Raw genomic sequence first — 26082 nt, 5'->3', positions numbered from 1 at the left:
ACTATTGCAAGTGCAAAAAGGATTATTGTGTTGTTTAAGGATACCGTTCCTATTATATAACCAATTCTAAAGAAATTTGGGATACAAAATAAACAATATTTTAAAAATCATAAAATTTCTTTCTAAAGCTTAATATTAAAATTTAGGAAATTAAAATTCTTGAAAAATTAACAATAATGTAACAAAAATTTGAGCAATAACTTTATTATGTATTTATCTCTTATTATTCTAATATTTGTTTCTACTTCTACAAAATTACATATCTTTTTGCATAAACAATAGTATTACATAAATCTACCAATTAGATGCTGCACTGCATCTGGTGTAAAGATTATGTATCATCGTTTCCCTGTCATTTTCCTGTTGTTGGAAAATCTAATACAAATATATATAGCTTTGATTGGAATAAAGAAAAAATACGACCATTTTATTTAGTATTCTAAATCCACAATATATAAAGTACTTATAAATCATGCATGTTTCAAATTTATATAACATGCATGATTATGGATATATATAAGCAATGCTAATCTATTTTCTTAGTTAGGCCATCATTAAATAAGATTACATTATTAAATTTTGTATGGCGTACCTGGTTTCAAATTTAAGATAATATGCATGATCTGATCATGTCTTAAGGATATATAAAAGTAATTATACTATAGTCTATTTTCTTATTTAGACCGACATTATACTATTGGAATTTTGTATGGCGTACGTGATTGATTAGACCACTAAAATGAGACCAAAAATATTCTATTTTTTCGTTTATCCCAAAAGGTATATGACCCATATTGAAATTATTATGAAAACACACTCTATGAATCTTAAAATTATAGATAAATACAGCTAGTCCCCTAGCTAGTTGGTTTATCATAATAAATTTTACTTTATTATGAGATCTTGAAGATTAAGAGAGCTTGACATCTGTATGGATTATGAAAATGAAAGAACCAAATTGAAAAATATTATAATATGTATTACAAATAAAATATCATTCTTAGTATATTCTTTTAAATATATTTTAAATTATGACTCTAAAATAATTAATTAACTCTCCACACAATTCTTTGTTTATTAAGTTAAGTTGGTTTATTATAATAAATTTATTTTATTGTCAAACTTATTATTTTTCAAGTCATCATCTTTGGCGGTCAAAAGAAATAGAGCATTTGTGTAGGTTTAGTACTAAATTATCAAGGGATTTGTGTGATTTTTTTTTTTCCACAAATTAAAATATATAGATTAAGGCAAATCGTTACATAGAGTGTTTCTTAGCCATGGTGGCTTTGTTACAGAGTCAGAATAATAAACAGAAGACGTACAACCAAATTTTGCTAGACTATCTGCAGCTCTATTACACTCTCTTTTTGTAAAGACAAAGGAAACTTTCTTCATTTTACTTGACCAGAACTTTATATCCAGCAGTAAATTTGTTAATGAGGCATTCTGTGTCTGACCAGTAACCAACTTGATTAACACCTCACAATCTCCTTCAAAAACCATGGTTTGATATCCTCTTATCCAAGCTTGTTGAATTGCAACTAAAAGACCTTTAGTCTCAGCTTCTAACGGTGATCCTCCATTATTCATTCTTGTAGCTCCCCATACTTTAGCTTCTCCTTGGTGATCCCTAAAAATCCATCCACTGTTGCCTGTTGTGTATTGCTATCATAGCTAGCGTCAAAATTGCATTTTATTGCCGGATATGGTGGTGGTACCAGGATGTGTTTATTGTTCGTGGTAAAGGACTCCTTCGTATGGATAGACTATTGTTATTGATCCATTCTCTTGTATCTGATTTCGCCTGCAAAACCGTTTTGGTCGCACTTTCACGAAAGTTATTAAAGACCTGGTTGTTTCGTGCCTTCCAGATGCGCCACAATAGAATAAAGGGCAGAGTAGCATCGAAATTATTATTACTCCCTGTAGAGAATGAAATTAGTTGTGTGATTGTATCTTCCACTGTTGTAGGGATGTTATTAATGTTTAAAGAAGAAGTTGCAGAAAATCTCCATGCTGATTGTGCAAACGGGCACGAGAATAATGCATGGTGAATTGATTCCTCTGTTCGATGGCATCTTGGACATAGAATATCGATATTCATGCCTCGTGTTCTAAGTCTTGCTCTAGTTGGTAAAGCTCGTGAAATTATACGCCAGAGGAAGTGTTTGATCTTTGGTAGAAGTGGTAGTTTCCAAATTTTGTTTTTCAACTCAACCGATCCGTATGGTATGTTTGGTACTGCCCCAGGGTCAAAGGGAAAATGTGTATTAAACCAGTATCCTGATTTAACCGAGTAACTACCTGATCGTGTATAGTTCCATATGAATTTATCCGACTGTTCTTCACATGAGAGATGAATATTCTGAATGATGGAAATATCCTCTGGTTGAACTAGGGAGTTTAATTTTTGCTCATCCCATATGCGAGTCAAGCCAGTGGTTTTAATGACCGTATTTAACTGAATGGTAGAGTGAGGGGTTAACGTGTTTACTGGTCGTGGAGGATGTGTATTGATGAAGTTATCGACCCCCAAACGGATTGTTTCCCCGTTCCCTACAATGAAGCGGGAACCTTTCTTTAGCAGATCTATGCCAATTAAGATTGAAGACCAGCCATATGACTGATTTTTCCTTGGACGAGCATCTAGAACAGAGTCTTCTCTATAATATCTGTTTTTCATAATACGTGCAAACAGTGAGTTCGGATATTGAATCAAGCGCCAAGCTTGTTTAGCTAAGAGGGCATCGTTGAATTTTGATAGGTCTTGGAATCCTAAACCTCCTTCCTTTTTCGGTTTTTGCAGCTTGTTCCAAGCAATCCATGGAATGCTTCGATGTGATGTACTCTTTTCCCAACAAAATTGCATTAGAATAGATTCAATTTCCGATGTGATTCCCAAAGGCAATTTGAAACAAGACATAGCATAGACCGGCATGGATAATGCTACTGAGTTCAACATGATATCTTTACCAGCTGGTGATAACTTTTTTGCAGACCATCCTGATGTTCGTTGCTTCACTCGATCGACAATATACTCAAACATCTCCTTCTTCTTGCGTCCAAATTGTTCCGGAAGCCCGAGGTATTTTCCCCCTCCTCCATGGTTTGGGATGCCTAAAATTGTTTTTACCCGAGTTTGAGTATTTTGAAAAACTCTGCTTCCAAAGGTGATCATCGATTTTGTCGGATTGATTTGTTGACCAGAGTAATATTCATAAACATCAAAGGCGTCTTTTAAGGCTTGGGAATTCTTTTTATTTGCTCGACAAAAGAACAAGCAATCATCGGCAAACTGGAGGTGAGTAATACTTGGGGATCCATTGCCTATGCTAATGCCAGTGAGAGAACCTTCTCTTTCGGCGGATGAGATTAAATGACTTAGGATGTCAGAACAGAGGATAAAAAGATATGGTGAAAGTGGATCCCCTTGTCTAATGCCTCTTGTTGGTTTGAAATGTCCATAGGGAGCCCCATTTATTAGAACAGAGTAATTCACCGATGTTACCACAACCATGATCCATTTTATCCATTTGTCACAGAAACCAAAAAGTTGTAATGTTGTTTCAAGGAAGTTCCATTCTACACGGTCATAGGCTTTGCTGACATCAGTCTTTACGGCCATATAGTTTTGTGATACTCGTTTTCTGACTTTTAGAGAATGCATAACTTCATGTGCAATCATCACATTATCCTGAATAATTCTCCCTGGAATGAATGCAGCTTGTGCATCAGAGACAATGTCATTTAGGTGTGATTTCAGCCGTTGAACCAGACATTTCGAAACTATTTTGTATAGTACATTGCATAATGCAATGGGTCGATAATCCGACAATGTTTGAGGATTCTCAATCTTTGGTATTATGCAAATGTTTGTGTGATTGATACTAGGTTTCATAACTGAGGTATCGAAAAAGAGTAGGGCTTCTTGAATGACTTGTGGACCAACCGTGTCCCAACATGATTTATAAAACCTTGCTGTGAGACCGTCAGGGCCTGGTGCACGGTCATCACCAATCGAGCATACAGCATCATATATCTCTGCTGCCGTGAAAGGTTTGGTAAGATTCTCATTAGCCTCGACCGTTACTTTTGCTTCAAAATCAGAGAAGACTGAAGGTGATACGTGGTGATTTGAGGTCGAGAATATATTTGTAAAGAAGTCCTGAGCATGTTGTCCAATCTCGTTATCTCCTCGATAAATATTTCCATGTGAATCAGCGATCGATGTAATCCAGTTTTTAGCAAACCTTGTTTTGGCACAAGCATGGAAAAAACTTGTGTTTTGATCCCCTGCAGACATCCACTGATTTCTACTTTTTTGCTGCCAATGTTTCTCTTCATCACCATAGGCTTTTGTGAGATCATCATGTAGTTGTGGGATTGTTTTTCGTATGATGGGATTCAAGCTTTCCATAGCATAGTTTAAGCGAGCTTGAGTTGTTATTATCCTTTCCTCAGAATTAAGTTTCACTTCCCGTTTGAGATTTTCCATGCTCTGTCTACAATGCTTAATGCGTTCAGTGATTGGGATGTCATGACGTGAATCATTAGTTAACCATCCCTCTTTGACCACCTCGTGGAAATTAGGCACATCTAAGAGTCTCTTGTCAAACTGAAAGATCCATCGTTTGTGTCTTACTAGAAGATGGAGATCTAGTAAGATTGGTTTATGATCTGAACCTGCAAATTCCTGGAAGTGAACCTCCGCATTTGGAAAAGTAGCAGCCCCAGCTGAATTGAATAGTGCCTTGTCCAGACAACATTGAACTGTATGGTTATGTCGTTCCCCCACCCATGAAAACATATTTCCCCTTGATCACACATACTGAAGATCACAAGTTGAAATCATGTTTCTGAAATCACGAAATGTCCATTCTGCTCTTGGAGGACCTCCAATCTTTTCCCGGTTTGACAAGATTTCATTAAAGTCCCCAATTAATTTCCAAGCGATATCACGGGATATTGCTAAGTGTGTAAAACGTTCCCACAACTCATAACGTTCAGATGGGTTTGGGTGGCCATACACACAAGACAAGTTAAAGTCAATATTATTATGAGAGACCATTACATCAATAAGACGTTCGTCCTTTGAAACCAAGGACAAACTCACACTGTTTTTCCAAAATAAAGCTAAACCACCACTCCTACCTTGGGGGGGGGGGGGTTGGGTTATAAAGTTAGAAAATCCTAGATCACACTTTAGCTTAGATATTACATCAGAGTTATTTAGAGTTTCAGATAAGAAGAGAATATCACACTTAGTAGAAATACAAAGTTTTTTTAAACGAGAAGAGGTTAAAGATGGCCTGATGCCTTGTCAATTCCATGAGAGGATCTTCATGGGGGAATGTATGGGGGTACCGGGCCCCCCGCGCCTCCGTCGAATCCATTTGCAGAGCACGAGCCCACTGAGACAGTACGTTGAGACTTGTGGCGAAGTTGGTTCAGGACCACCAACTCCTGTGCAGCTTCTGCTCTGTTGAAGTGTGTCTCAAATTGTACCCGTTTACGCTTCAAAAAGACAAACTCAGACTGAGCATTATCAGTGTTGTCATCAAGTAGAGTCGTCTGTTGGAGACCATTAGCCTGAATTGCATTCTTAGCTTTAAGATAACGCAGACGTTCAGTCGTAAGATCATTGTCAATGAATGCGTTTAGCATATTCCCAGATGCCTTCCTTTGTCCTCCAAAATCTTGACCCGTAGCAGTTGCTGGTGGAGGCATTTGGAGACCCGGGATGAGACTGGCTGGGTCAATGGATGGAAGAGTATTTGTTTCAGACATAGTTTTGTCGTCTCCGTTATTGTTATCCCCATCACTATCATCTTCAGAACCGGCAGATGCACCATCATCAAAACCAAGTGGACACTCCTTAACATCATGCTTTAGAGTAGGCCTGGGCAAAATATCCGACCCGAAATATTCGTATTGGAACCGAACCGAAAAACCCCGGTTCGGATCGGGTATGGATCTTTTCCAATATAGTAATTGGATCTTAATTGTACATACTTTTGGGTATTGGGTATTACCCGATCCGAACCGATACCCAATTAGTACCCATGTATATCCGAACCTTGTTTATCATTTCACATATGTACCCAATTAGTACAATGCTTCACCACATTGAAGATGCCTACAATGCTTCACCATATGCAACCGATTTTTTCTTTAATTCTTGTTGTTTATTTCAATGATTTCAATACCTACTTCTAGCTTTTATAAGACTTTTGAATTTGATTTTGAGTGTTACTACTCTACTACTTGTTTATGTTTTGGATATTATGTTTTCTCTTGCTTGTTTTGCTTGTCTTTAGTTTCTAACTTTGATTTAGTTATTTTGATATGATTTTTTAGTTATAACTTCATAAAAATTAATATATATATTCAATTTATATATCAGGTATTTTAGTTATATATGGGTATTTTGATTCTAAATGGATAAAAAATACTTATACCGAACCGAACCCAAAACATATCAGATATATTTCGGTATTCCGAAAAAATACTCGAACCGATCCGAACCAGAACCGAAATTTTCATAATACCTATATGATTCTATAAATTATAAACCCAAATTACCCAAAACCCGAATTACCCGAACCGAACCCGAACCGATACCCGAATGCCCACCCCTACTTTAGAGATCCACATTTGGTACAGAAATTTCGTAGACGTTCATAACGAAACTTGATAACCGTATTCTCATCAGCAATGAACTAAATGTTTCTTTGAAAGCGTAAAGGGTCATCAATATTCCAATCTATTCTAACACGAACCGCCCCTATCTGAATTTGGTTCTCATCATAGTCTACTTCAGTGACATAACCAATCTTATTCCCTACCCACCTAGCCGTAACATTTGTTAAGCAAAGAGTTGGGATACCTTGGATTTGTACCCAAAAGGGTATTATCTTCATGTTAGGGTCGCTGATTTTGGGGTACCATCGGTGGGTTGTGACCATCCAGTCATTGAAGGACCACGGTCCCCGCTTTAGCACCAAATTCAGCGAATCTTCGGATTGGAATCGGAATTGGGCTCTACCCCCCTCCAATATACGACCCACGCATTCATCGGGAAAACCCCAGACCCGCGGCATATTCCTGATTAAAGCACGAAGATTTTGTTTGCGAGGATTGACTGGGGTGACGACCAGAGTATGACGATTGACGGAGATAGCACGGTTTAAGAATTCCGGCGGAAGCGAAACTGGGGCATCGTCAATACCCAAGTCAAGATCTTGTACTGATTTGCGAATGTAATCACTCATCGTTGTTATCGCAATTTCGGTGGGAAAAGGAGAAAGAGTGAAGATTGGAAGAAAACGAGGGAAGAAGGAGAATTTATAGATGATCCATGGCGGTTTCAATTGAAAGGGGGAGGAAAATAACTGTCATCGTTAATTGACAGAGAAAAACTGCCGAAATTGATCCCCAACCCACAAGCAAAGAATTTAACGGACGGAAACAAACTCCAAATCAAAAGTTTGATCGGAGACAAGAAGTTCAACACAGGAAGAACACGATCGTCTAGACGATCGCCTTGAGAGAGCATTTTTGACAAACCTCCCAAGATTAGTGTGTGATTTATTTATCTGAGCCCTAAAACCAACATATGTTATCTATACAATCTCAAAATGTGATAGATAGTTGAATTCCCAATCTCGTTAAAGCTAATAAAACAATTTTTATTTTTACAAATATGATGTTAGGATTTTAGGCTTTTTAATTTACTTTAACAGTTAAATAAAAATTAGATTTTAAATTTTTAATACTTTTAGATTTAATCTAAGTTGCATGTGTAACTTAATAATTTAATATTATAATTGCACATTTAGAATTAGGATTGTCAAAAAAGATTAACATTATCACCTAACAAATTTGACATCGAACTACTAATGTTAATTTTAACATACCCTACAAATATCCTATAAGAATTCATAAAGTTTATATTATCAAGATAATTTCTTTTACAAATATAAGTTTATATTATAAAGACAAAATTTCTAGTGTGAAAAATACACATTAAAAATATTACAGTATTGTAAGAAAACTTGTAAAAATGATTTTGTTTCTTAACCAATAAAAAAAGGAAACTTAAAAGTTCAAAAGTAAAAATGTCAAACAACAATTATGGTTTTTTTTGTTCCCACTCTGTAATAAAAAATGGGGGTAGGTAGAAAAAAGAGGTAAAAAATAAAATTACAATAAGGATCATTCACACGTGCGACGCTCATCTTATATATAAGAAACTGTCTTCATAATTTTCACAACCGGCCTCTGAAGAAACCAAAAAAAAAAGCCCAGCAAAGTCTGAAGTTAATCTCAACCGTCCGATCAATTCATCTTACCATCGTCATAGATCCTCTTCTCCTTCGTCTCTCTCTCTCGTTTCTCAAAAATCAAAATCCCTTCCTTTCTCCCTGTCACCGAGCCGGCGAGCCCGTTCTCTCGGTGGTAACTGGTAAGTGCTCTATTCGATTTTTCTCTCTTTGTTTCTTTAATTCCGGATTTATTCGTTTAATTTCTGGGTTCGGAGGTTCTCGAGCCGCGCCTACATTACCTCTTTAATTTCCGATTACTATTCAAATTTATTTTTCTTAATCTGATTTGAAATTTTTGTATCTCGTTCGATTCGATTTTGCCGCATCGCTGGTACCTTTGTTTTATAATTCTAGGGTTTATACTTCTTCAATGGTTAATCGGGTTCTGTTTTTTTTTGGCCCCCTTGAATAAGTTTGCAGATTCTAAAGATGGTTATGATGATGGCAAGTAAAACCAGAGATCAAGCTTTTTTACATTCTCAAAAATTATAGAACTAGCGATTCTATTCAACATTAAGCAAGCTTCGTCTTCTTGTTTTTTTACTACTCAAAAATTCTGTTAAATGGGTTGTTTCCATTCCACGGTTGCGAGAGAATTCCCAGGACACGAGAACCCTGTGAAGCTAGCTTCTGAGACTGCTTGTAAGTTTACTTGCACTATACGTTTCTTTTTTTTTTCTCTTCCTTTGCTCAAGTCTTTAAGAGCATGAGATTATCATTGTTTGCTGATATGTGAATCTGTTTTTGCCTTCTTTGAATCCGAAAAAATCTGAAGAAAGTGGTTTGTATTAGCTTATTGTGCAACTTCGTTTAACTCAGAGATTGTTTCTTGTGTCATCACATAATGATATTTCAATAGTTTCTAGTTTACTTCCACGTTCGAATTGAATCTTGATCCGAGAAAGTTTTCAAGAAGCGTCTCTTTTCCATTGTTTATTGCTGCAATATACATTTTGTTTTACGATTTGACATCATCTCACAGAGCTGCTTATCATATCTCTTTGTTTTTTTTTCTTCTAGTTAGTGTAAGTGAAGTTGAAGCATTGTATGAATTGTTCAAGAGCATAAGCAGCTCGGTTGTGGACGATGGCTTGATAAACAAGGTATTCATTATCGATAGATATCCTTTGATTCTTTCGCACCTCATGGGAGAATCTTGAAATCGTGATGTACTGTACAGTGACATGATATATTCATTGCACTATTATCCAATCCATATGCCATAGTCAACTTTCTTGACTTTCTCCAATTTTTAATTCTGTAATTATTGAATCTCCATGCTGAGCTGTGGGATCCTTATTGCTCATCAAGTCTCTGTGTTGATAGTTGACTTGAATTTTAATTCTTTTTTAATATCTTGGTTTGGTTTTGAAGATTGAAGTTTCCTTGGCCCACTTTTGGATATTGTTACTTATTTCTCGACCAACTTGTATGTAATGCAGGAAGAGTTTCAACTTGCTTTGTTCAAGAACAGAAAGAAGGAAAATTTGTTTGCCAATAGGGTAAATCCTTAAGTTTCTCTGTCCTTAATAACTTTGTAGTTAACCTTAAAGTTTGCTTCTATAGATGTACTAAATGGTGATGCCCACTTTTGCAGATATTTGATTTGTTTGATGTTAAACGAAAAGGCGTCATTGATTTTGGAGACTTTGTGAGATCACTCAATGTTTTCCATCCTAATGCTTCTCTAGAGGAGAAAACAGACTGTAAGTTGACCCAGAAACGAGTTTACATCTGTCGTTGATTCTCTAAAGCCTCCTTCTTGTTATTTTTATTCACGTTGGTCTGTGTTTATTATCTCAGTTACCTTTAGGCTTTACGACATGGACTGCACAGGCTTCATTGAGCGCCAAGAGGTGAAAAATTGTCCACTATCTTCACATCTCATTCCACAACGATCTATGTTTCAACATATGGAGTTTCAAAGACTTTTTTTAAGCTTTTCAGTGCATCATTTATAGGAAATCATATTTGTGTATGCCATTTTGGCAGGTGAAGCAAATGCTGATTGCCCTTCTCTGCGAATCTGAAATGAAACTGGCCGATGATACAATAGAGCTAATACTTGATCAGGTTTACTTCTTGTCTATTACAACTTTGATTACTTATGAAAACAAAGACTCTTTCGGAAAACTTGAGCCTTTTCCTTTTTGCGAACAGACATTTGAGGACGCAGATGTGGATCGGGATGGAAAGATTGACAAGACAGAATGGAGCAATTTCGTTATCAAAAACCCATCTTTGCTTAAAATCATGACTCTTCCGTATCTCAGGTACGTCTTCTTGCTATATGATACTATGATCTATTTTGGTGCCGTTTCCAAAGTTTGAGGACTGAAAACTCAATTTTTAGGGATATAACAACGACGTTTCCGAGTTTTGTCTTTCACTCGGAGGTGGACGAGATTGCAACTTGAAGAAACAAGGGAAAGCTGGTTTATAACAAAGTCGTAGGTTGGACCAGACCAAGAACAAGAACAAGATTGATTTCAAAAAATGTTATGTAGCAGGATCGAGAGCTTTATTTCCTTGGAATTTTAGTCTATAGGTTTCAATTTCATGTAATGCATTGCTTTTGGCTCTCTTTCTTAACAGTTTTGAATATTAAGTTGACTTGTCTACGAAAGATTAATACAAATCACAAGTTCTGATTAATGATTTGATTTTGTTCATGATTATTTCAATTTTTTTTGTTCATGTAACGAGAAATGAAATTGAAATGCTTAAACAGTGAAATGTCCTTATGAATCATTTTATTCATTCATTGAAAACTTAAGAAAATCTTGAGATGAAACTAAAATTGAAATCAAACAAACCTAAATTTTAGTGTCGCCAATAAATTTTCTTGATTTTTTTTTCCAAATTTTAAATGTTACTATAATATTTAAAATAGTATTTATATATCATATTAATAAAATAAAATTTCGTGTCTATTTAAGATACATGTTTTTTTAAATTTACAAAACAGAACCGAATCTAAAGTGATAAACCAACTGAAATTGCATCAAACCGAATCGATAATAAATTGGATTTTGCAGATAATAAACCGACAAGAGAGATAGTAGTTTGATTGGGAAGAAAGGCCCAATAAAGCCCAACAGGCCTAATTTGTTTAGGTGCCAAATGAATACCGCCAAAAGTCTTCTCACGTGATAAGCACGTGAACCAGACTTATTTACAGCATTCGGGTCGGTCGAGTCTATTTTCAGCTTTCGGGTCGGTCGGAGAAAAGCATTGGAGAGAAGAAGAAGAAGAAGAAGAAGAAGAAGAAGAAGAAGAAGAAGATGGAGGGAATAACAATGAAAGAAACGGCGGCGGAAGAAATCACGGCGAGGCTTTCGTCTCTCGAGAACCTCTACTTCCCACGTGCCGTCCAAACTACCGCCGCGTCGTCCGACCAACGCAAATCCATCCTCCTCGACCTCCTCCGTCGTGATCCCGCCGTTTTTCTCGGTAAGTTCCATAACCTTGTTCAAATTCCCCATCCTAATGCGTGGAAATTTATGATTACATATGAGTTTTGCCTTCTTAGTGTGGTACTGCTGTTTTAGACTTAAACCCTATCGGTATATTTCTTGTTTGTTTTTTTCAATTCAGAGCGTTATGGATATAATAGATGAGTTAACTTGAGTTTGGTTCTTTGAAATCTTGGTGATACTATCGATTTTAGTACCAATTTCGTCATGGCTGTTTAAAATCTTGTAGGAGGATGAGTTTTAGCTTCATTATTATCTAAGCATTGAGTGTGTATAGTGCGTTTTTGAGATTGAAACCTTATCGAAATTTGATTTTGGGAACTGAAACTAACTTGTTTGTTTTGCTTCAGAACGATATGGATCGGAGCTTAATGTAGATGAACTGCTCGAGTTTGATGATTTGAAACATGACTATGAGGTTGATTGGCACTTGAAAAACCTGCGGAAGAAGATAAGTCCGACCTCAGAAGAGCTTAAATCGAGGTCTGTAGCTGTAAGGAATAGAAGATTAGCTTACTTGAATAAACTTGTATCTGAAGGACAGTATTTCTCTGAGGATGCTATGAGAGATAGGGAGCCGTATCTACACCATGAGTATGTCGGGAAATTTCAGGATGTGATGGGAAGGAACATGGCTAGGCCTGGAGAGCGTTGGTCAGAGACGTTGATGAGACGGGCAGAGGAAGCTACGTTGGTTACTCGGATTAGAGAGGAGCAGCAGAGGTTAGGTGTTGCAGAGAGTGATTGGGTTGGCAATGAGAAGATGGAGGAATCAGAAGAAGAAGAGGAGGAGGAGGAAGAGGAGGAAGAAGAGGAATCAGAAGAAGATGAAGAAGCGAAGAATCCTACAGAAGCTAGCTCGAGCCTTGAAGAGGTAACTTTTTTGTTTTGCTTTTGCTATGTGTTAGGTTCCAAAATCACAAACATCTCATTTTTGATTTGTTGTGGTGCAAAACCCTTGTTCACATCTTTGCTTGTCGAATGTTTTCAGGTTACGAATGGCAATGGAACATTGCATGATAGAGAACAGAACAATAACAAGGCAACAGTCTTACCGCCAGAGGAGATGCAAGATATGATGGATCAGTTCACATCAATCATGCAACAGAAGTTCTTATCGGGAGAAGACCATCAACATTTGGATTACACAAAGATAGACAATGACGAGACTCTAGATGATCATTGGCTTCGTGAGATTGGCCTTGACGCTGAAGAAAAGTACTTTGGTGAAGACTAATGGACAAAGTGAAATAATACCATACTCAGTCTATGTAAGATATGATCTCTCCTCTCTCTGTCTCTTTACTTGCAACAATGAGTTACCATGAAAGCTTGTATTTCTTACAAGTCAGTCTCATGATAAAAGAGAGTGATTTCATTTCTTCTTCTTTCCCTTTCCCAGAATTCTACGATTTGATTGCAAACGACATCGTTCTACCGAGAATGGCTCATTAAACCTAATCTTTATTAAGGCCCATTACAATAAATAAAATAGATAAAAAAATAATAGAAAAAGAAAACTACTATATCTATATATCTCTGTTTCTTTGGCTCGACATGACAAATGTGAAACTGGGAGAGCAAGTCAGTCCGATTTGTTGGGGGTAGGAAGGAATAGGATGGATGATGGATGGCAAAAGTAGTAAATAAGGAAGAAACAGAAGGGGTGTTTGGTTGGAAAAAGGACGAATGAGTGTGAGTTGGAGTAGTTGTTGTAGGAATCTGGGGAAGACAATAAAGGCTCTTCATTTACATTTGCATCTGAGGCCTCGTGGGAGCAGTCTCTATCGTCGTCATATCCAAAGCTCTTCTCCTTCTTCTTATTCAATGGCCGATCTCAAGTCAACGTTTCTCAACGTTTATTCCGTTCTCAAGTCCGACCTCCTTAATGACCCTGCCTTCGAATTCACCGATGAATCTCGTCTCTGGGTTGAACGGGTATCTACTCTTCTCCCCTTATCTCATCAGAATCAGATTGATCCTTTATCCGATCCCCTTATGATGTTTTCTCTCTTTCTTTGCAGATGCTGGACTACAATGTACGTGGAGGTGAGAAACTAGCTTACACAGCCTCTCTCTGTCTCTCTCGTTTTCATCGATTCTTTTTCTCCAGTTCTCACACTTTACCTTCTTCTTCCTCTTCTCCAGGGAAACTCAACCGTGGTCTCTCCGTTGTTGACAGCTTCAAACTTTTGAAGGAAGGCAAAGATTTGACTGAGCAAGAGGTTTTCCTCTCGTCTGCTCTCGGTTGGTGCATCGAATGGGTATAAGAAGAAGAAAAAGATTCTATTACCTATTTGGTTTGAATATCTCTTAGATAGATAGATTGATAAATATCCTCCTTTATGTCTCTATCACTCATGTTCATCATCTTTGCAGCTCCAAGCTTATTTCCTTGTGCTTGATGACATTATGGATAACTCTGTCACCCGCCGTGGTCAACCTTGCTGGTTCAGAGTCCCTAAGGTAATGTTTTCGTATTTTTTTCTCACGATGCAAGGTTTTAAGTCCACCAGAGTACTTGTTACGTGTAGCTTATAGAACTTGACACAACGTTACAGGTTGGTATGGTTGCCATCAACGATGGGATTCTACTTCGTAATCACATCCACAGGATTCTCAAAAAGCACTTCCGGGACAAGCCTTACTATGTTGACCTCGTTGATTTGTTTAATGAGGTAATCTGTTTTTTTGGCAGATCTACTACACTCTTTCCACAAACTGTGAAGCATTCGAAATATTTTCCTGAGTCTTTATTCCTTTTGTTGTCTGTCTAGGTTGAGTTGCAAACAGCTTGCGGCCAGATGATAGATTTGATCACCACCTTTGAAGGCGAAAAGGATTTGTCCAAGTACTCATTGTCAATGTGAGTCAAGTTTGGGCATTTTTCAAAATACTATAGATGGTTTGTTCTGATGGTTGATGAGATAAACAGGCAGTGAGTGTTCTGACCCGATGAAATGGTTTTTAACATGCAGCCACCGGCGTATTGTTCAGTACAAAACGGCTTATTACTCATTTTATCTCCCTGTGAGTATGAATTTTCTCCCTCTCTAGTCATTACTTGGGCTCAGAGTATAGAGCAATCATGCTATTCCCATCATTGCAATTGTAGATCCCGTGACAAGCTGCATTTTTTTTTCCCACTCAGGTTGCTTGTGCATTGCTTATGGCGGGTGAAAATTTGGAAAAGCATGTTGATGTGAAGAATGTACTTGTTGACATGGGAATCTACTTCCAAGTGCAGGTACTAGTTTGCTGTTAAAGTATTCATGATAGCTATATGGAAAGGGTAATGCCGGGACTCTGATATCTGATATCCATTCTTTTGTGTAGGATGATTATCTGGATTGTTTTGCTGATCCGGAGACGCTTGGCAAGGTTTTCATTCCTGTTAACACTTGGTTTCTCAGACTGATATGAATGTATTACTGTGCTCACTTGATGCAGTATATTGGTTGTTTTATAATGCAGATAGGAACAGATATAGAAGATTTCAAATGCTCGTGGTTGGTGGTTAAGGCATTGGAACGCTGCAGCGAAGAACAAACCAAGACATTATATGTAAGAAGCATATATCTTTTATCATAAGGTTTGTATCGTATTTTGGAACCTGAAATATGTTTTTCTTGTTCTGGATTCGTAGGAGAACTATGGTAAACCCGATCCATCAAACGTTGCTAAAGTGAAGGATCTCTACAAAGAGCTTGATCTTGAGGTTTGAAACTAGTGATACACATGAGAGATATGATCTATGTAATACACAACTAACATTTACTAATTGGATGTGAACATGATATAGGGAGTGTTCATGGAGTATGAGAGCAAAAGCTACGAGAAGCTGACGGGAGTGATTGAGGCTCACGAAAGTAAAGCAATCCAAGCAGTGCTAAAATCATTCCTGGCAAAGATCTACAAGAGGCAGAAGTAGTAGTCTCAGCCCTGAATAAATAAAATTCCCTGTTGTCTTTTGTTGATTCTTCGTTCATTGGTGATTTGTGTAATTCGTCTGTTAAATGCTCTGATTCCAGAGAGGGTGGGGGGAATAACTCTGATTATTGTGTTACAATCATATTTGTTTTCATGACTCTGATCTTCTTTTCATCATTTATATCAATTTGAGATTCTTGTTGATGCTTGACCAACATAAAAATCATAAATTTAAGCAATCCATGAATATACACAAACATGAGTCAAAATTATTTACACGGGTATGTTTGGGAGAATACATTAAAATACAGGGACTGAGGTTATAAATTTATTTATTTTATCTGAGTAGATCGATCTCTGAAGGGGGGGAGACAGAACACAGAAGAGCGATAAAGTGAGAAACCCTAAGTCCGATCCTTTGTAAAGCAGTGCTTGCTTGCTGCTTTTTAGAGAGATTCGAGAATGTATGGAAGATCTGGTCTCGACAGGTTTAAAAAGTCCCAAACTTTAGAACCCTTCTCTGTATCATCATCATCAAACCCTCCTCCAGTAAAGAAGCCAGTGGTTCAACAACATTTGTCTCCGAAGGAGGCGGCGCCATTGCCGGAGAAGACTCAGATTGGAGCAGGTCAATCAACTTGGCATCCACCTGAATGGGCGATTGAGCCTCGTCCCGGTGTCTACTCTCTAGAAGTTGTAAAAGACGGCCAGATCCTTGATCGGGTTCATCTAGATAGACGAAGACACATCTTCGGTAGACAACACCAGACTTGTGACTTTGTTCTTGATCACCAGTCTGTCTCTCGCCAGCATGCAGCCGTTGTTCATCACAAGAATGGTAGCATCTTTGTGATTGACTTGGGATCAGCTCACGGTACGTTTGTTGCTAATGAGAGGTTGACTAAAAGTAATCCTGTAGAGCTTGAAGTAGGACAATCCTTACGGTTTGCTGCTTCTACAAGAATCTATCTTTTGAGAAAGAACAAGGAAGCTCTCTTTACTCGTCCTCCACCTCCTGATCAGATTAAGCTTCCTCCACCACCTGATCCTTATGATGAGGAAGCTGTTGTTGCTTACAATACTTTGCTGAATCGGTACTGTTTAAGCGATGGAGAGTTGGGTTGTACGTTAGGGAAAAGGAAAGAGAAGGCTGCTTCAGAAGAAGCGAGTGTGGCCAAGAGGATGAAGAAAATGAGAGTGAGCTTCAAGGATCAGTTAGGTGGAGAGCTGGCTGAGGTTGTTGGGATGTCAGATGGAGCTGACGTGGAAACAGAGCCTGGTCCTATAAATGTCAAAGAAGGAAGTCTCGTTGGGAAGTATGAATCACTGGTGCATGTCACACTGATACCTAAAGGCCAAGGGAAGGGAGATAAATCTTTTACTACAGGAACCAGAGGTGTGACTGATCGACTTCAGGAAGCGATGACGTTGTTAAAAGGGGGTCCAAAAAGAGGGATTTATGATGATCTTTACGGTGGTGACTCACTCGCTAAGGCTGTTGGCACGTCATGGGCTTCTGGTAGTGAACCAGTAGCTAAAGATAAAGAAGAAACTGAATGCAGAGGGGCTCGTGAAGAAGTTGATACCGACGACCTGTTTGGTGACTGACTGACTGATTTTGAACACGAGAGATTTACGCAGCTTCTTCTTCTCTAATGTCTACATCCCATTCCAGGGCATTGGTATGTTGTTTCCTCTTTGTCTATCTAATGGCTGAAGCACGCAACTAGAGCTCTAAGCATGGCTATGTAGAATACTATAGTTCGATGAGTTTTTGGTTTCTTTAATCTAAGTATTGAGTGTGTAGTGCGTTTTCTTGTTAAACTGAAACCTTACTGGACTTTGATTTTGGAACTTAAACATTAGTTGTTGTTTGCTTTTGATTTCAGAGTGATATGGATTGGAGCTGAGTTTAGATGAGTTGGTTGAGTTTGATGCTTTGAAACATGACTACAAGGTTGATCAGCACTTGAAAAACCTGCGGAAGAAGATAAGTCCAACCTCAGAAGAGCTGAAATCCAGGTCTGTATCTGTGAGGAATGGAAGACTTACTTGAATAAGCTTGTATCAGAAGGACAATATTTTAGAGGTTGCTATGAGAGACTACACCATGAGTATGTCGGGAAATTTCAGGATTTGATGGGAAGGAACATGGCTAGGCCTGGAGAACGTTGGTCAGATACGTTGATGAGACGGGCAGAGGAAGCAACGTTGGTGGTTACTCAGAGTAGAGAGGAGCAGCAGAGAGTAATTGGATTGGTAAGGAGAAAAGGGAGAGGAGGAATCAGAAGAAGATGAAGAAGTGAAAAAATCTACAGAAGCTAGCTCAAGCCTTGAAGAGGTAATTTGTTTTGGTTGAAAGAATGTTCTTGAAATCTCTATGTAACACTAGTAGAATTGGTTAGTGTAATCAAATGATTTTAGTACTGTGGTGGTTTTTGTTTCTTACTAGTTTAGTCGATGTAAATTTTCATTGATGTAAATCATGAAGCTAAACATATAGTGGAATGGTAGGATGGTTAAGTGGTGCGATGATAAAAACCGAATATTCTTTTTCTTTTGGCAATATGATCATAGAATATTTATTATTGTGGTTCGTAAGTGTAGTGATCGTCTGGTGACCCCAGTATCGTATATTCTTTTGGAATTTTTCTTCCTCACAATCAAAACTCCAATGGTGTATAGTAGTAGATATGACTTGTCATATACATTCATTTTAAACGAAATGCATAATTGAGTCTTGACTTATTGAGTTTAGGAGTGGGCATTTGGATTTACCATATCTCTTCTAAAACATATTATTATTTAATAGTTTTGCAGTTAAAAAAGAAAAACAAAAGGATGAGAGCTTTGAATGTGTTTGATAATGAAGTTGTGGTATGTTAACTTAAACGTCTCTTTGTTTAACTTTGGAGCATTTTTTACTGTTCATTGTGAATTGGATGTTTCTAAGTAGGGCCATTGCAAATGGAGTGCATTGGATTTGACTATTACTGACTTACAAATTCTCTCCTCAAGGCAGACCAATTCCATCAGAAGAGGACGTTTGTACTCAAATACCTCTCCTCTCATTCTATATCACTTTTGCCTTTTTTTGCATTATTAAAATAGCACACTAATGATGTGGGTTGACTTGCTCCTCCCCCACATAAACAGAGATTCCATAGGGGAAATGGACAACAAGTAAAACACTTGTAAAAAAATGGTAATCTGGCTCTGATGCTTTAAAGTTGTGGGGGTGAAGTGGGAAGGTATTGTCTGGGGATCCATGCATCTTTGCTTTATGAAAAATACTATAAAGAAGAAAGAAGCTATATGTGCTGCTACCAAATTAAAACTCTCTTTTAAGTTAAGCCTATCCCAACTCCTAACTCCTTAGTGTGGTCCATTGTAATTTATCATAAGAGTAAACTCGCTTGTAATCAATTCTAGTAGGGAAAAGGTGAATGAATGACCCACTTTTGTTTTCTCACTTTCTTCCTGTTTGGTGAGAAGTTGTTTTCCTTGTGCAAAAGTTGGAATGCATGAAGGACACTTGTGTCTGGCTTTTTATTTATTTTGGTTGTGGATACTTTCTTGATATACTTACCCACCTCAACCCTTTTAATACCACACAAACTATCTCTTTTCATCTTCTCTGTTCTCTTAATTTTTCACCTTATCTTCGAAGGAGACCATAGAGTTAGAGACTCCAACTTATAGCTACTAATACGCTGCGTAGCACTAACTTTGCTACTTCGATGACAGATAGGTTAGTGAGCCAAATTTTCTGGTTTTCATTTTCAAACCAAAACAAGTAGGTACGAAGGAAATAAATATCAGACACCATTTGGAGACTGAGTCCATGCGGGGAGCAACAAGTGATGAGGCCGGGACCCTTGTTGCCATTCAACTCTTTCTCTCTCTCTCTTGGAAATTTATTTCACTAAACACTTTATGTCATTTTGATCATTACCACTTTCACATCCCTCCGTCTCTCTCTCTTCTCCTTCTTCCTCTCTCATATCAACACCTTTGAGCACACCAGTTTTTCATGGTAAATCAACCATCCTCTTTGCTTGATCTTTTTAGTTTATTTTTTTATTTTCACTCTTTTGGTTTTCAGGATTGTCTCAGGTGTGATTAGTATCATTTAGCAATACAGATAACAAAACTTTAGCTTCTATATTCCAATTCTCTTCCTTTCTTTCCCCCTTTGACCTAAAGTTTTTGATCACTTTCTCATCATATATTCATTCCTCTTGAACGCAGAGAGAAGTCTAAGATGAAGTTCATGAAAATAGGGACAAAGCCTGACACTTTCTACACTCAAGATGCTTCAAGGTTGTTCCCTTCATCTCTGTGCCTCTATATTCCCAAATCTCATTTTCTCTAATAAAATATTTACACTGCAGGATTTTGATAACAGACACACCCAACGATCTCGTTGTTAGAATCAACAACACCACTTATCATCTCCACAGAGTATATCTCGAATGACTTTTATTCTCATAGTAGCACACACACACATATATATATGTATGTTAATAGTGGTTTTCATATATCTCTGCAGTCTTCTCTTGTTCCAAAATGTGGGCTGTTGCCAAGGCTTTTCACTGATTCAGAGGAGTCAGATAGTGTTACAATAGAGCTGAATGACATACCTGGGGGTTCAGATGCTTTTGAGCTGTGCGCTAAGTTCTGCTACGGCATCACCATCAACCTCAGTGCTCATAACCTTGTGAATGTGCTCTGTGCTTCCACGTTTCTCCGGATGTCTGATTCTGTTGAGAAAGGAAATTTGTTACCAAAGCTTGAAGCTTTTTTCCACTCCTGCGTTCTCCAAGGCTGGAAAGACTCCATTGTCGCTTTGCAGTCCACTTCCAAATTGCCTGAATGGTGTGAGAATCTTGGAATCATCAGAAAGTGTATAGATTCAATTGTGGAGAAGATCCTCACTCCTATTGCAGAGGTTTGTTCAGATTTTTCTCTTTTTGAGTCCAGATGATATACTTACACATCTATCTTTTCGTTTTGCAGGTCTCCTGGTCTCATACATACACCAGACCAGGCTATGCAAAGAGACAACACCACTCTGTTCCAAAAGACTGGTGGACAGAAGACATATCAGACCTTGACTTGGACTTATTCCGCTGTGTTATCACAGCAGCCAGGTCAACCTTCACGCTTCCGCCTCAGCTCATTGGTGAAGCTTTGCATGTATACACCTGCCGTTGGTTACCGTACTTCAAATCAAAGAGCCATTCAGGTTTCTCAGTTAAAGAAAACGAAGCAGCGCTGGAAAGGCATCGGCGTGTTGTTAACACAGTTGTGAATATGATTCCTGCAGATAAAGGGTCGGTTTCAGAGGGGTTTTGGTTGAGACTTGTTAGCATAGCGAGTTATGTGGGAGCATCTCTCACAACAAAGACTGAGTTGATTAGAAAAGCTGGTCTGCAACTCGACGAGGCAACTCTTGATGACCTCTTGTTGCGTTCACACTCATCCTCTCATCACCGTCGCTATGATACCGACTTGGTTGCTACAGTTCTTGAGAGTTTTTTAATGCTCTGGAGAAGACAATCTTCTGCGCATCTATCTAGTAACAACAGTCAATTGGTGCATTCAATCAGGAAGGTGGCAAAGCTTATTGATTCATATCTTCAGGCAGTGGCACAAGATGTCCATATGTCAGTTTCCAAATTCGTGTCTCTTGCTGAGACAGTGCCCGACATTGCACGTGAAAGCCATGACAGACTTTACAAAGCGATCAACATATATCTCAAGGTATCAGTGCAGAAGAGCTACTAACTATAGTTGAGAGTCACACCAGTCTACTACTTTTAGCAATCATCCATTTTATGAACAGAGCATGGATACAGTATTTGGAACTGAAAAATATTTGGGTTACATGGCAGGTGCATCCCGAGATAAGCAAAGAAGAGAAGAAACAACTATGCCGAAGTCTTGACTGCCAGAAACTGTCTGCAGAGGTACGTGCACACGCTGTGAAAAATGAGAGGATGCCCTTAAGGACGGTTGTCCAAGCCCTCTTCTTCGACCAAGAGAGCAGTTCTAAAGGAGCATCAAGTCGATTAGAGAGCCAAGAACTCTTTTCAAGAGGTAAAGAGACGTCCACGGATATACACAGCAATATGCACAAGCTTCACCTAGGTCAAGCGGAAACAGCTTCTATAGGGAAAGCTAAGAATATACTTGAGGGAGCCAAAAGAGGAGAAGAGAAAATTAGATCCAGTACAGACCCCAAGAAGATAGTGCGGAAAGAAACAAGATCAGAGCACAAGCATCATATAAGTAGAGACAGGTAGTGGACTAAACGTCTTAGGCCACTGAAACTCAGTGTCTTCTTTGCATTCACCAGACATCTGATGATGATTGTAGAATCCAGTGGCATAATCTTGTATTAATACAGTGCAGAGCTCAAGCTCCTGCTCAACTATTATCGTGTAGCTTATATCTTAAGAAACCAATTATTATGCAACATGGAATTATACGTAGTACAGTTTGTTCCTATCTTTGTTTCCCATTTCTCCCCTGGGTTTACCTAGATATCAAGCATCTCAAATGTCCTGCAGTTGCTCTCGTGTCGATGCCTACTGTTATTTAGATTTATCTGAGCAAGACCATCGGCACGTCATAGGCTTCTTTGAATGAACCAACAGCCAAAGATAAGAAAGAAACTGAATGCAGAGGGGTTGGCGAAGAGATGATGATAACGATATGGATCAGAGATGAGTGTAGCGATATGGATCAGAGATGAGTGTAGATGACTTGGCTGAGTTTGATGCTTTAAAACATGATAACAAGGTTGATTGGCACTTAAAACACCTGCAGAAGAAGTTAAGTCCGACTTCAGAAGAGCTGAAATCGAGGCCTGTAGATGTTAGGAATAGAAGACTGGCTTGTATCAGAAGGATAGTATTTCTCAGAGGGAGGGTATGAGAGATAGAGAGTCGTATCTACACCACGAGTATGTCGGGACATTTCAGGATTAAATGGGAAGGAACATGGCTAGGCCTGGAGAACTTTGGTCAGATATGTTGATGAGACGAGCAGAGAGCAACGTTGGTTACTCGGATTAGAGAGGAGCAGCAGAGATTAGGCCTTGCTGTAGAAAGTGACTGGATTGGTAATGAGAAGATGGGGGAATCAAAAAAAGAGAAATCAAAAGTAGATGAAGAAGTGAAGAAAAGACTAGAAATTTGTCAGATTCATGGCCTTGAATTTCCCGGTGTTGGACATCACGGCCTCCAAGAACAGCATCGAGTTCAACTGTTTTAGCAGCTGTTGTTCCAGCTTCATCCTAAAAATATCAAACCATAAGTTAGTATAACACTGATTCACCTTAGCTTCTCTTCCAAAAACAGTTACCAAATAAAAGAGTGTTGGTGATAGGTACCTGTTGATATGAGAAACAACAATTTAAAGTTTTTTAAGTAACAATTTAGAGTTTTTTAAACAACAATATGAACTTAGAAGAAATAACGAACTGGATTGATATTAATGTTGTCTTTTTATGTGCTCTTGCGAGGTTACAAGTTTTTTTGCTAGAGTCTATTCTATCTCTTCTACTCATCTATCGCAGTATTTTAAATCGCTCAATCTTGTGCCCGGATCCCGAGATTTATTCCATCGATCTCTCATCGTTTAACCCCGATCTCCCGTGATTCTCTCAACTGCTTGACTTTACCGCTCCTTCTTCATCTCCAAAATATTTCTGGACTCGCCGTTAACCCGGGCTCTAAGCCCATTAAGCTTATTATTTTGACGGACCGGATACGGGCCCAGGAGCAGCGAAACCCAACTCCAACAATTGCCCCCAGCCCTTTGGCCTTACATCCAAGTCGAAGGGCGAATCTTCGCAGAATCTTATGACGTTTAGGTTTCGCGATCTTTCTCGAGGGAGATTACGCCGAATAAGAATTCCCGAGATTTGATATGATTACCTCCTCTTTCCTCCTGAGATCCAACGGTGGATACAAAAGGTTTGGACGAATACGATTGAACCGAGAGAGATAAGTGGAATCCCGCAAACCAAGATAATTATGATTTATATCCCCTTAATCACACGTCTCGTCACAATTGCGAACCCATCCACTACGTTAAGGTAACTTGCTTCTCTTCTCTCGCTGTTAAATTCCTTAATTCCTTCCCCACTTTCTTTTGCTCTAGTTTTTTTACCTCTTGGTTTTCTACTTCCTTCAACTTCTCGTCAACTACCAAGTCAATTTTTTTTCCGATCCTATTTAACCATGCCTAAACTCGAACTTTAGGGGAATCACATCCCGCCGATTACTATCGAGAGGCATCTCGCGGACCTTCGTCAGAGACACGGCGTCCCTCCCGGGGTCGAGATGATACTTTCCCCCAGGGAACCGTTTACCCCGGAGAACGTTCCTCCAGGCTACTGTTGCGCCTACACCACGTACTTCGAGCGGTGTGGGCTTGTATTTCCCATACCGCAGATAATTTTTCAAGTTATCTGACGGCTCTGGATGGCGTTCCCTCAAATCAGCCATAACTTTGTTCGGCACGTCATCGGCCTTTATGTTAGAGTCCGAGAGGAGGGGTTTGACATTGGAGTCGACGACATTCTCCAGTTGTTCCACATTAAGCACAACTTGGGGTTCCAGGGGACTTTCTACATGTCCCGATGTCAGGACCGGGAGATCATCCAGGAGATTCCCGGGCGAGACAATCGATGGAGGGAGAAGTACTTCTACTTCCGTATTAACCCAGCCTCGGTGGGGCAGCTCAACTTCAACCGTCTCCCGACCCAATGGGCCGTATGCGTGGGTCAGGATGGGCTCTAAATATCCATAGAACCTAGAAATTTTCATTTTCGAAGATAATAGTAATTTTCGCCCACTCGAATTGAACTTTTAAGTTTTTCATCTATTCAGATTCCGGCTAGCATCCCCTGACCCGGCGATCCAGACGTTGGTGGATACGTTCCGAGGAGGCCAAGTTAACTGGAACTCGTTTATCGAGCCCGCATTATTACGGCGCTCAACGCACCTGTCAGCCAAAACGTACCAGCCCTAGTTGCGAACCCGATAGTCCCTCCGGCGCTTCCTGTCTTGCCCGAAGATTACAACCCACCGGACTTAGCCGAACTCCCACCCAGCGAAGGTGCAGAACACTCTCCTGCTTGACGAGGTATCAAGGTGTTTCTAACAGCTTAATTACGCGAGTATTGTGGTATTATTACTCGTAACTTATTATGTTTCCAAATTTTTGCTTTTGAACAGACGATCCCATCCGAAACCGCGTGCTAAGCTCATCTTCGACCTCGACCTCGACTCCCTTGTTCGATATGGCCAGGAAGTCGACCCTTCACGAGCTCAGGGAACAGACTCAATCGCTTCATCGAGTCCGAACCAGGGATGTCGATGCCATGCTGGCTTCCGCCCTACGAGCCGTGCAAGCCCCCTCTGCCCCAAAAAAGAGCCAAGACATATATCCCTCGCTCTACCGAGGATAGGGGCCGCGAGAGCGAGGTCAATACGTTTCTTCGGGGCTGGAGGGGGGGGGGGGGGGGAAGATCTCTCTGCCTCGTTGGTTCTTTCCCGTTTCGCGGCAACGTATTTGGCGTTAACGTTTCCTTCTATGGCCTTTTCTTCCTCTTTTTCGAGGTCGATCTCGCCGAGCTCTCCTGCTTCGTGTTTTCTTGCAAGGAGGCGTTTCACGCTTCTGCACTCTTCGGTGGAGTGACCTCGCACTTTGTGGTATTTGCAGAATTTTTCAGGGTCAAATTTCTGATTTTTGGTCATAGGTGCGGAATCGACCGCGAAAGTGTGAGGACCAGACTCGAGGGGTTCCTTCCGAAAAGTTCTTTTAGGAGGGTTAAAGGGTGCCTTTGCTGACTTATGGAGTTTGGCCATAGCGGCTCATTCTTCCTCGGCTCTGGCAAAGTAGATAGATCTGTGAAGCGCGTCGTCGAGCGACGGGGCTTGTAGAACAGTGAGTTCTTCTTGGAATTTAGAAGTGTACCATAGGCCGTGTCGGAGGGCCGCTAGGGCGACCTCGTTGTTTAAGTTGGCTATCATGGCCTTGGTTTCCTTGAAAAGAGTAACGTACTCGCATATCGATTCATCTTTCCCCTAGACCAGGAGCCGAAGGTCCGACTTGGTTACCTTGGTTTGGAAGAAGACCAAATACTATTTCAAAAATGCCGAGGCGAGTTGGTCGAAGTTGTGGATGGAGTTAGATTCGAAGGAAGCGAACCATTCCAACGTAGGTCCGACTAGGATCTCAGCATAATAGTGGCAATAGCCGGCCTCGCACTCGTCATCGGTGAGGTGGGCTTTGGTTACTGCCAATCTGAATGCGTGGAGATTACCCCGGGA

General features: G+C 39.4%; 4 protein-coding genes, 1 non-coding gene and 1 pseudogene across 11 annotated transcripts; 5 read left to right on the top strand and 1 right to left on the bottom strand.

Moving 5' to 3' along the window:
* Positions 1-1245: 1245 nt before the first annotated feature.
* On the bottom strand, positions 1246-7610 carry LOC147919893 (uncharacterized; annotated as a pseudogene).
* Positions 7611-8272: 662 nt separating this feature from the next.
* LOC104771995 (calcineurin B-like protein 9) lies at positions 8273-10982 on the top strand. Of its 2 annotated transcripts, none has more exons than XM_010496631.3 (9): positions 8273-8467; positions 8748-8969; positions 9348-9430; positions 9770-9829; positions 9925-10033; positions 10131-10183; positions 10320-10400; positions 10488-10600; positions 10681-10982. In XM_010496631.3, exons 2-9 carry the CDS (start codon positions 8891-8893, stop codon positions 10742-10744), a joined length of 642 nt encoding a protein of 213 aa, XP_010494933.1. In that variant the 5' UTR covers positions 8273-8467; positions 8748-8890; the 3' UTR covers positions 10745-10982. The 2 variants fall into 2 exon arrangements, with proteins under 2 accessions (XP_010494933.1, XP_010494932.1); XM_010496630.3 differs by having other exon boundaries at positions 8741-8969.
* Positions 10983-11510: 528 nt separating this feature from the next.
* On the top strand, positions 11511-13271 carry LOC104771994 (uncharacterized). Of its 2 annotated transcripts, XM_010496628.3 has the most exons (4): positions 11511-11780; positions 12154-12677; positions 12795-13074; positions 13206-13271. In XM_010496628.3, exons 1-3 carry the CDS (start codon positions 11612-11614, stop codon positions 13038-13040), a joined length of 939 nt encoding a protein of 312 aa, XP_010494930.1. In that variant the 5' UTR covers positions 11511-11611; the 3' UTR covers positions 13041-13074; positions 13206-13271. The 2 variants fall into 2 exon arrangements, with proteins under 2 accessions (XP_010494930.1, XP_010494929.1); XM_010496627.3 differs by lacking the exon at positions 13206-13271 and having other exon boundaries at positions 12795-13191.
* Positions 13272-13321: 50 nt separating this feature from the next.
* LOC104771993 (farnesyl pyrophosphate synthase 2) lies at positions 13322-15935 on the top strand. The gene is made up of 12 exons (XM_010496626.3): positions 13322-13741; positions 13828-13852; positions 13952-14067; positions 14183-14269; positions 14365-14481; positions 14581-14669; positions 14782-14833; positions 14955-15050; positions 15140-15184; positions 15278-15367; positions 15450-15521; positions 15606-15935. The coding sequence occupies exons 1-12, from the start codon at positions 13493-13495 to the stop codon at positions 15732-15734; spliced, it is 1167 nt and encodes a 388-aa protein (XP_010494928.1). The 5' UTR covers positions 13322-13492; the 3' UTR covers positions 15735-15935.
* Positions 15936-16195: 260 nt separating this feature from the next.
* On the top strand, positions 16196-19205 carry LOC104771991 (protein phosphatase 1 regulatory inhibitor subunit PPP1R8 homolog). Of its 4 annotated transcripts, none has more exons than XR_015592502.1 (4): positions 16196-17415; positions 17623-17755; positions 17867-18074; positions 18546-19205. It is a non-coding gene; the product is annotated as a protein phosphatase 1 regulatory inhibitor subunit PPP1R8 homolog (transcript). The 4 variants fall into 4 exon arrangements; XR_015592500.1 differs by having other exon boundaries at positions 17623-18074; positions 18546-18610; positions 18690-19205; XR_015592499.1 differs by having other exon boundaries at positions 17623-18074.
* A 135-nt stretch (positions 19206-19340) lies between these two features.
* Positions 19341-22246, top strand: LOC104772946 (BTB/POZ domain-containing protein At5g47800). Of its 2 annotated transcripts, none has more exons than XM_087504407.1 (6): positions 19341-19769; positions 19985-20056; positions 20128-20197; positions 20286-20684; positions 20753-21499; positions 21631-22246. In XM_087504407.1, the coding sequence occupies exons 2-6, from the start codon at positions 19998-20000 to the stop codon at positions 22039-22041; spliced, it is 1686 nt and encodes a 561-aa protein (XP_087360533.1). In that variant the 5' UTR covers positions 19341-19769; positions 19985-19997; the 3' UTR covers positions 22042-22246. The 2 variants fall into 2 exon arrangements, with proteins under 2 accessions (XP_087360533.1, XP_087360534.1); XM_087504408.1 differs by lacking the exon at positions 19341-19769 and adding an exon at positions 19773-19849.
* Positions 22247-26082: the final 3836 nt, after the last annotated feature.

Source organism: Camelina sativa, chromosome 20, assembly GCF_030686135.1.
Source record: "Camelina sativa cultivar CO46 ecotype springtype chromosome 20, ASM3068613v1".
NCBI classification, from domain to species: Eukaryota; Viridiplantae; Streptophyta; class Magnoliopsida; order Brassicales; family Brassicaceae; genus Camelina; species Camelina sativa.
Note: the sequence above shows the minus strand (reverse complement) of the source record. Positions and strands in the feature narration are given on the sequence as shown.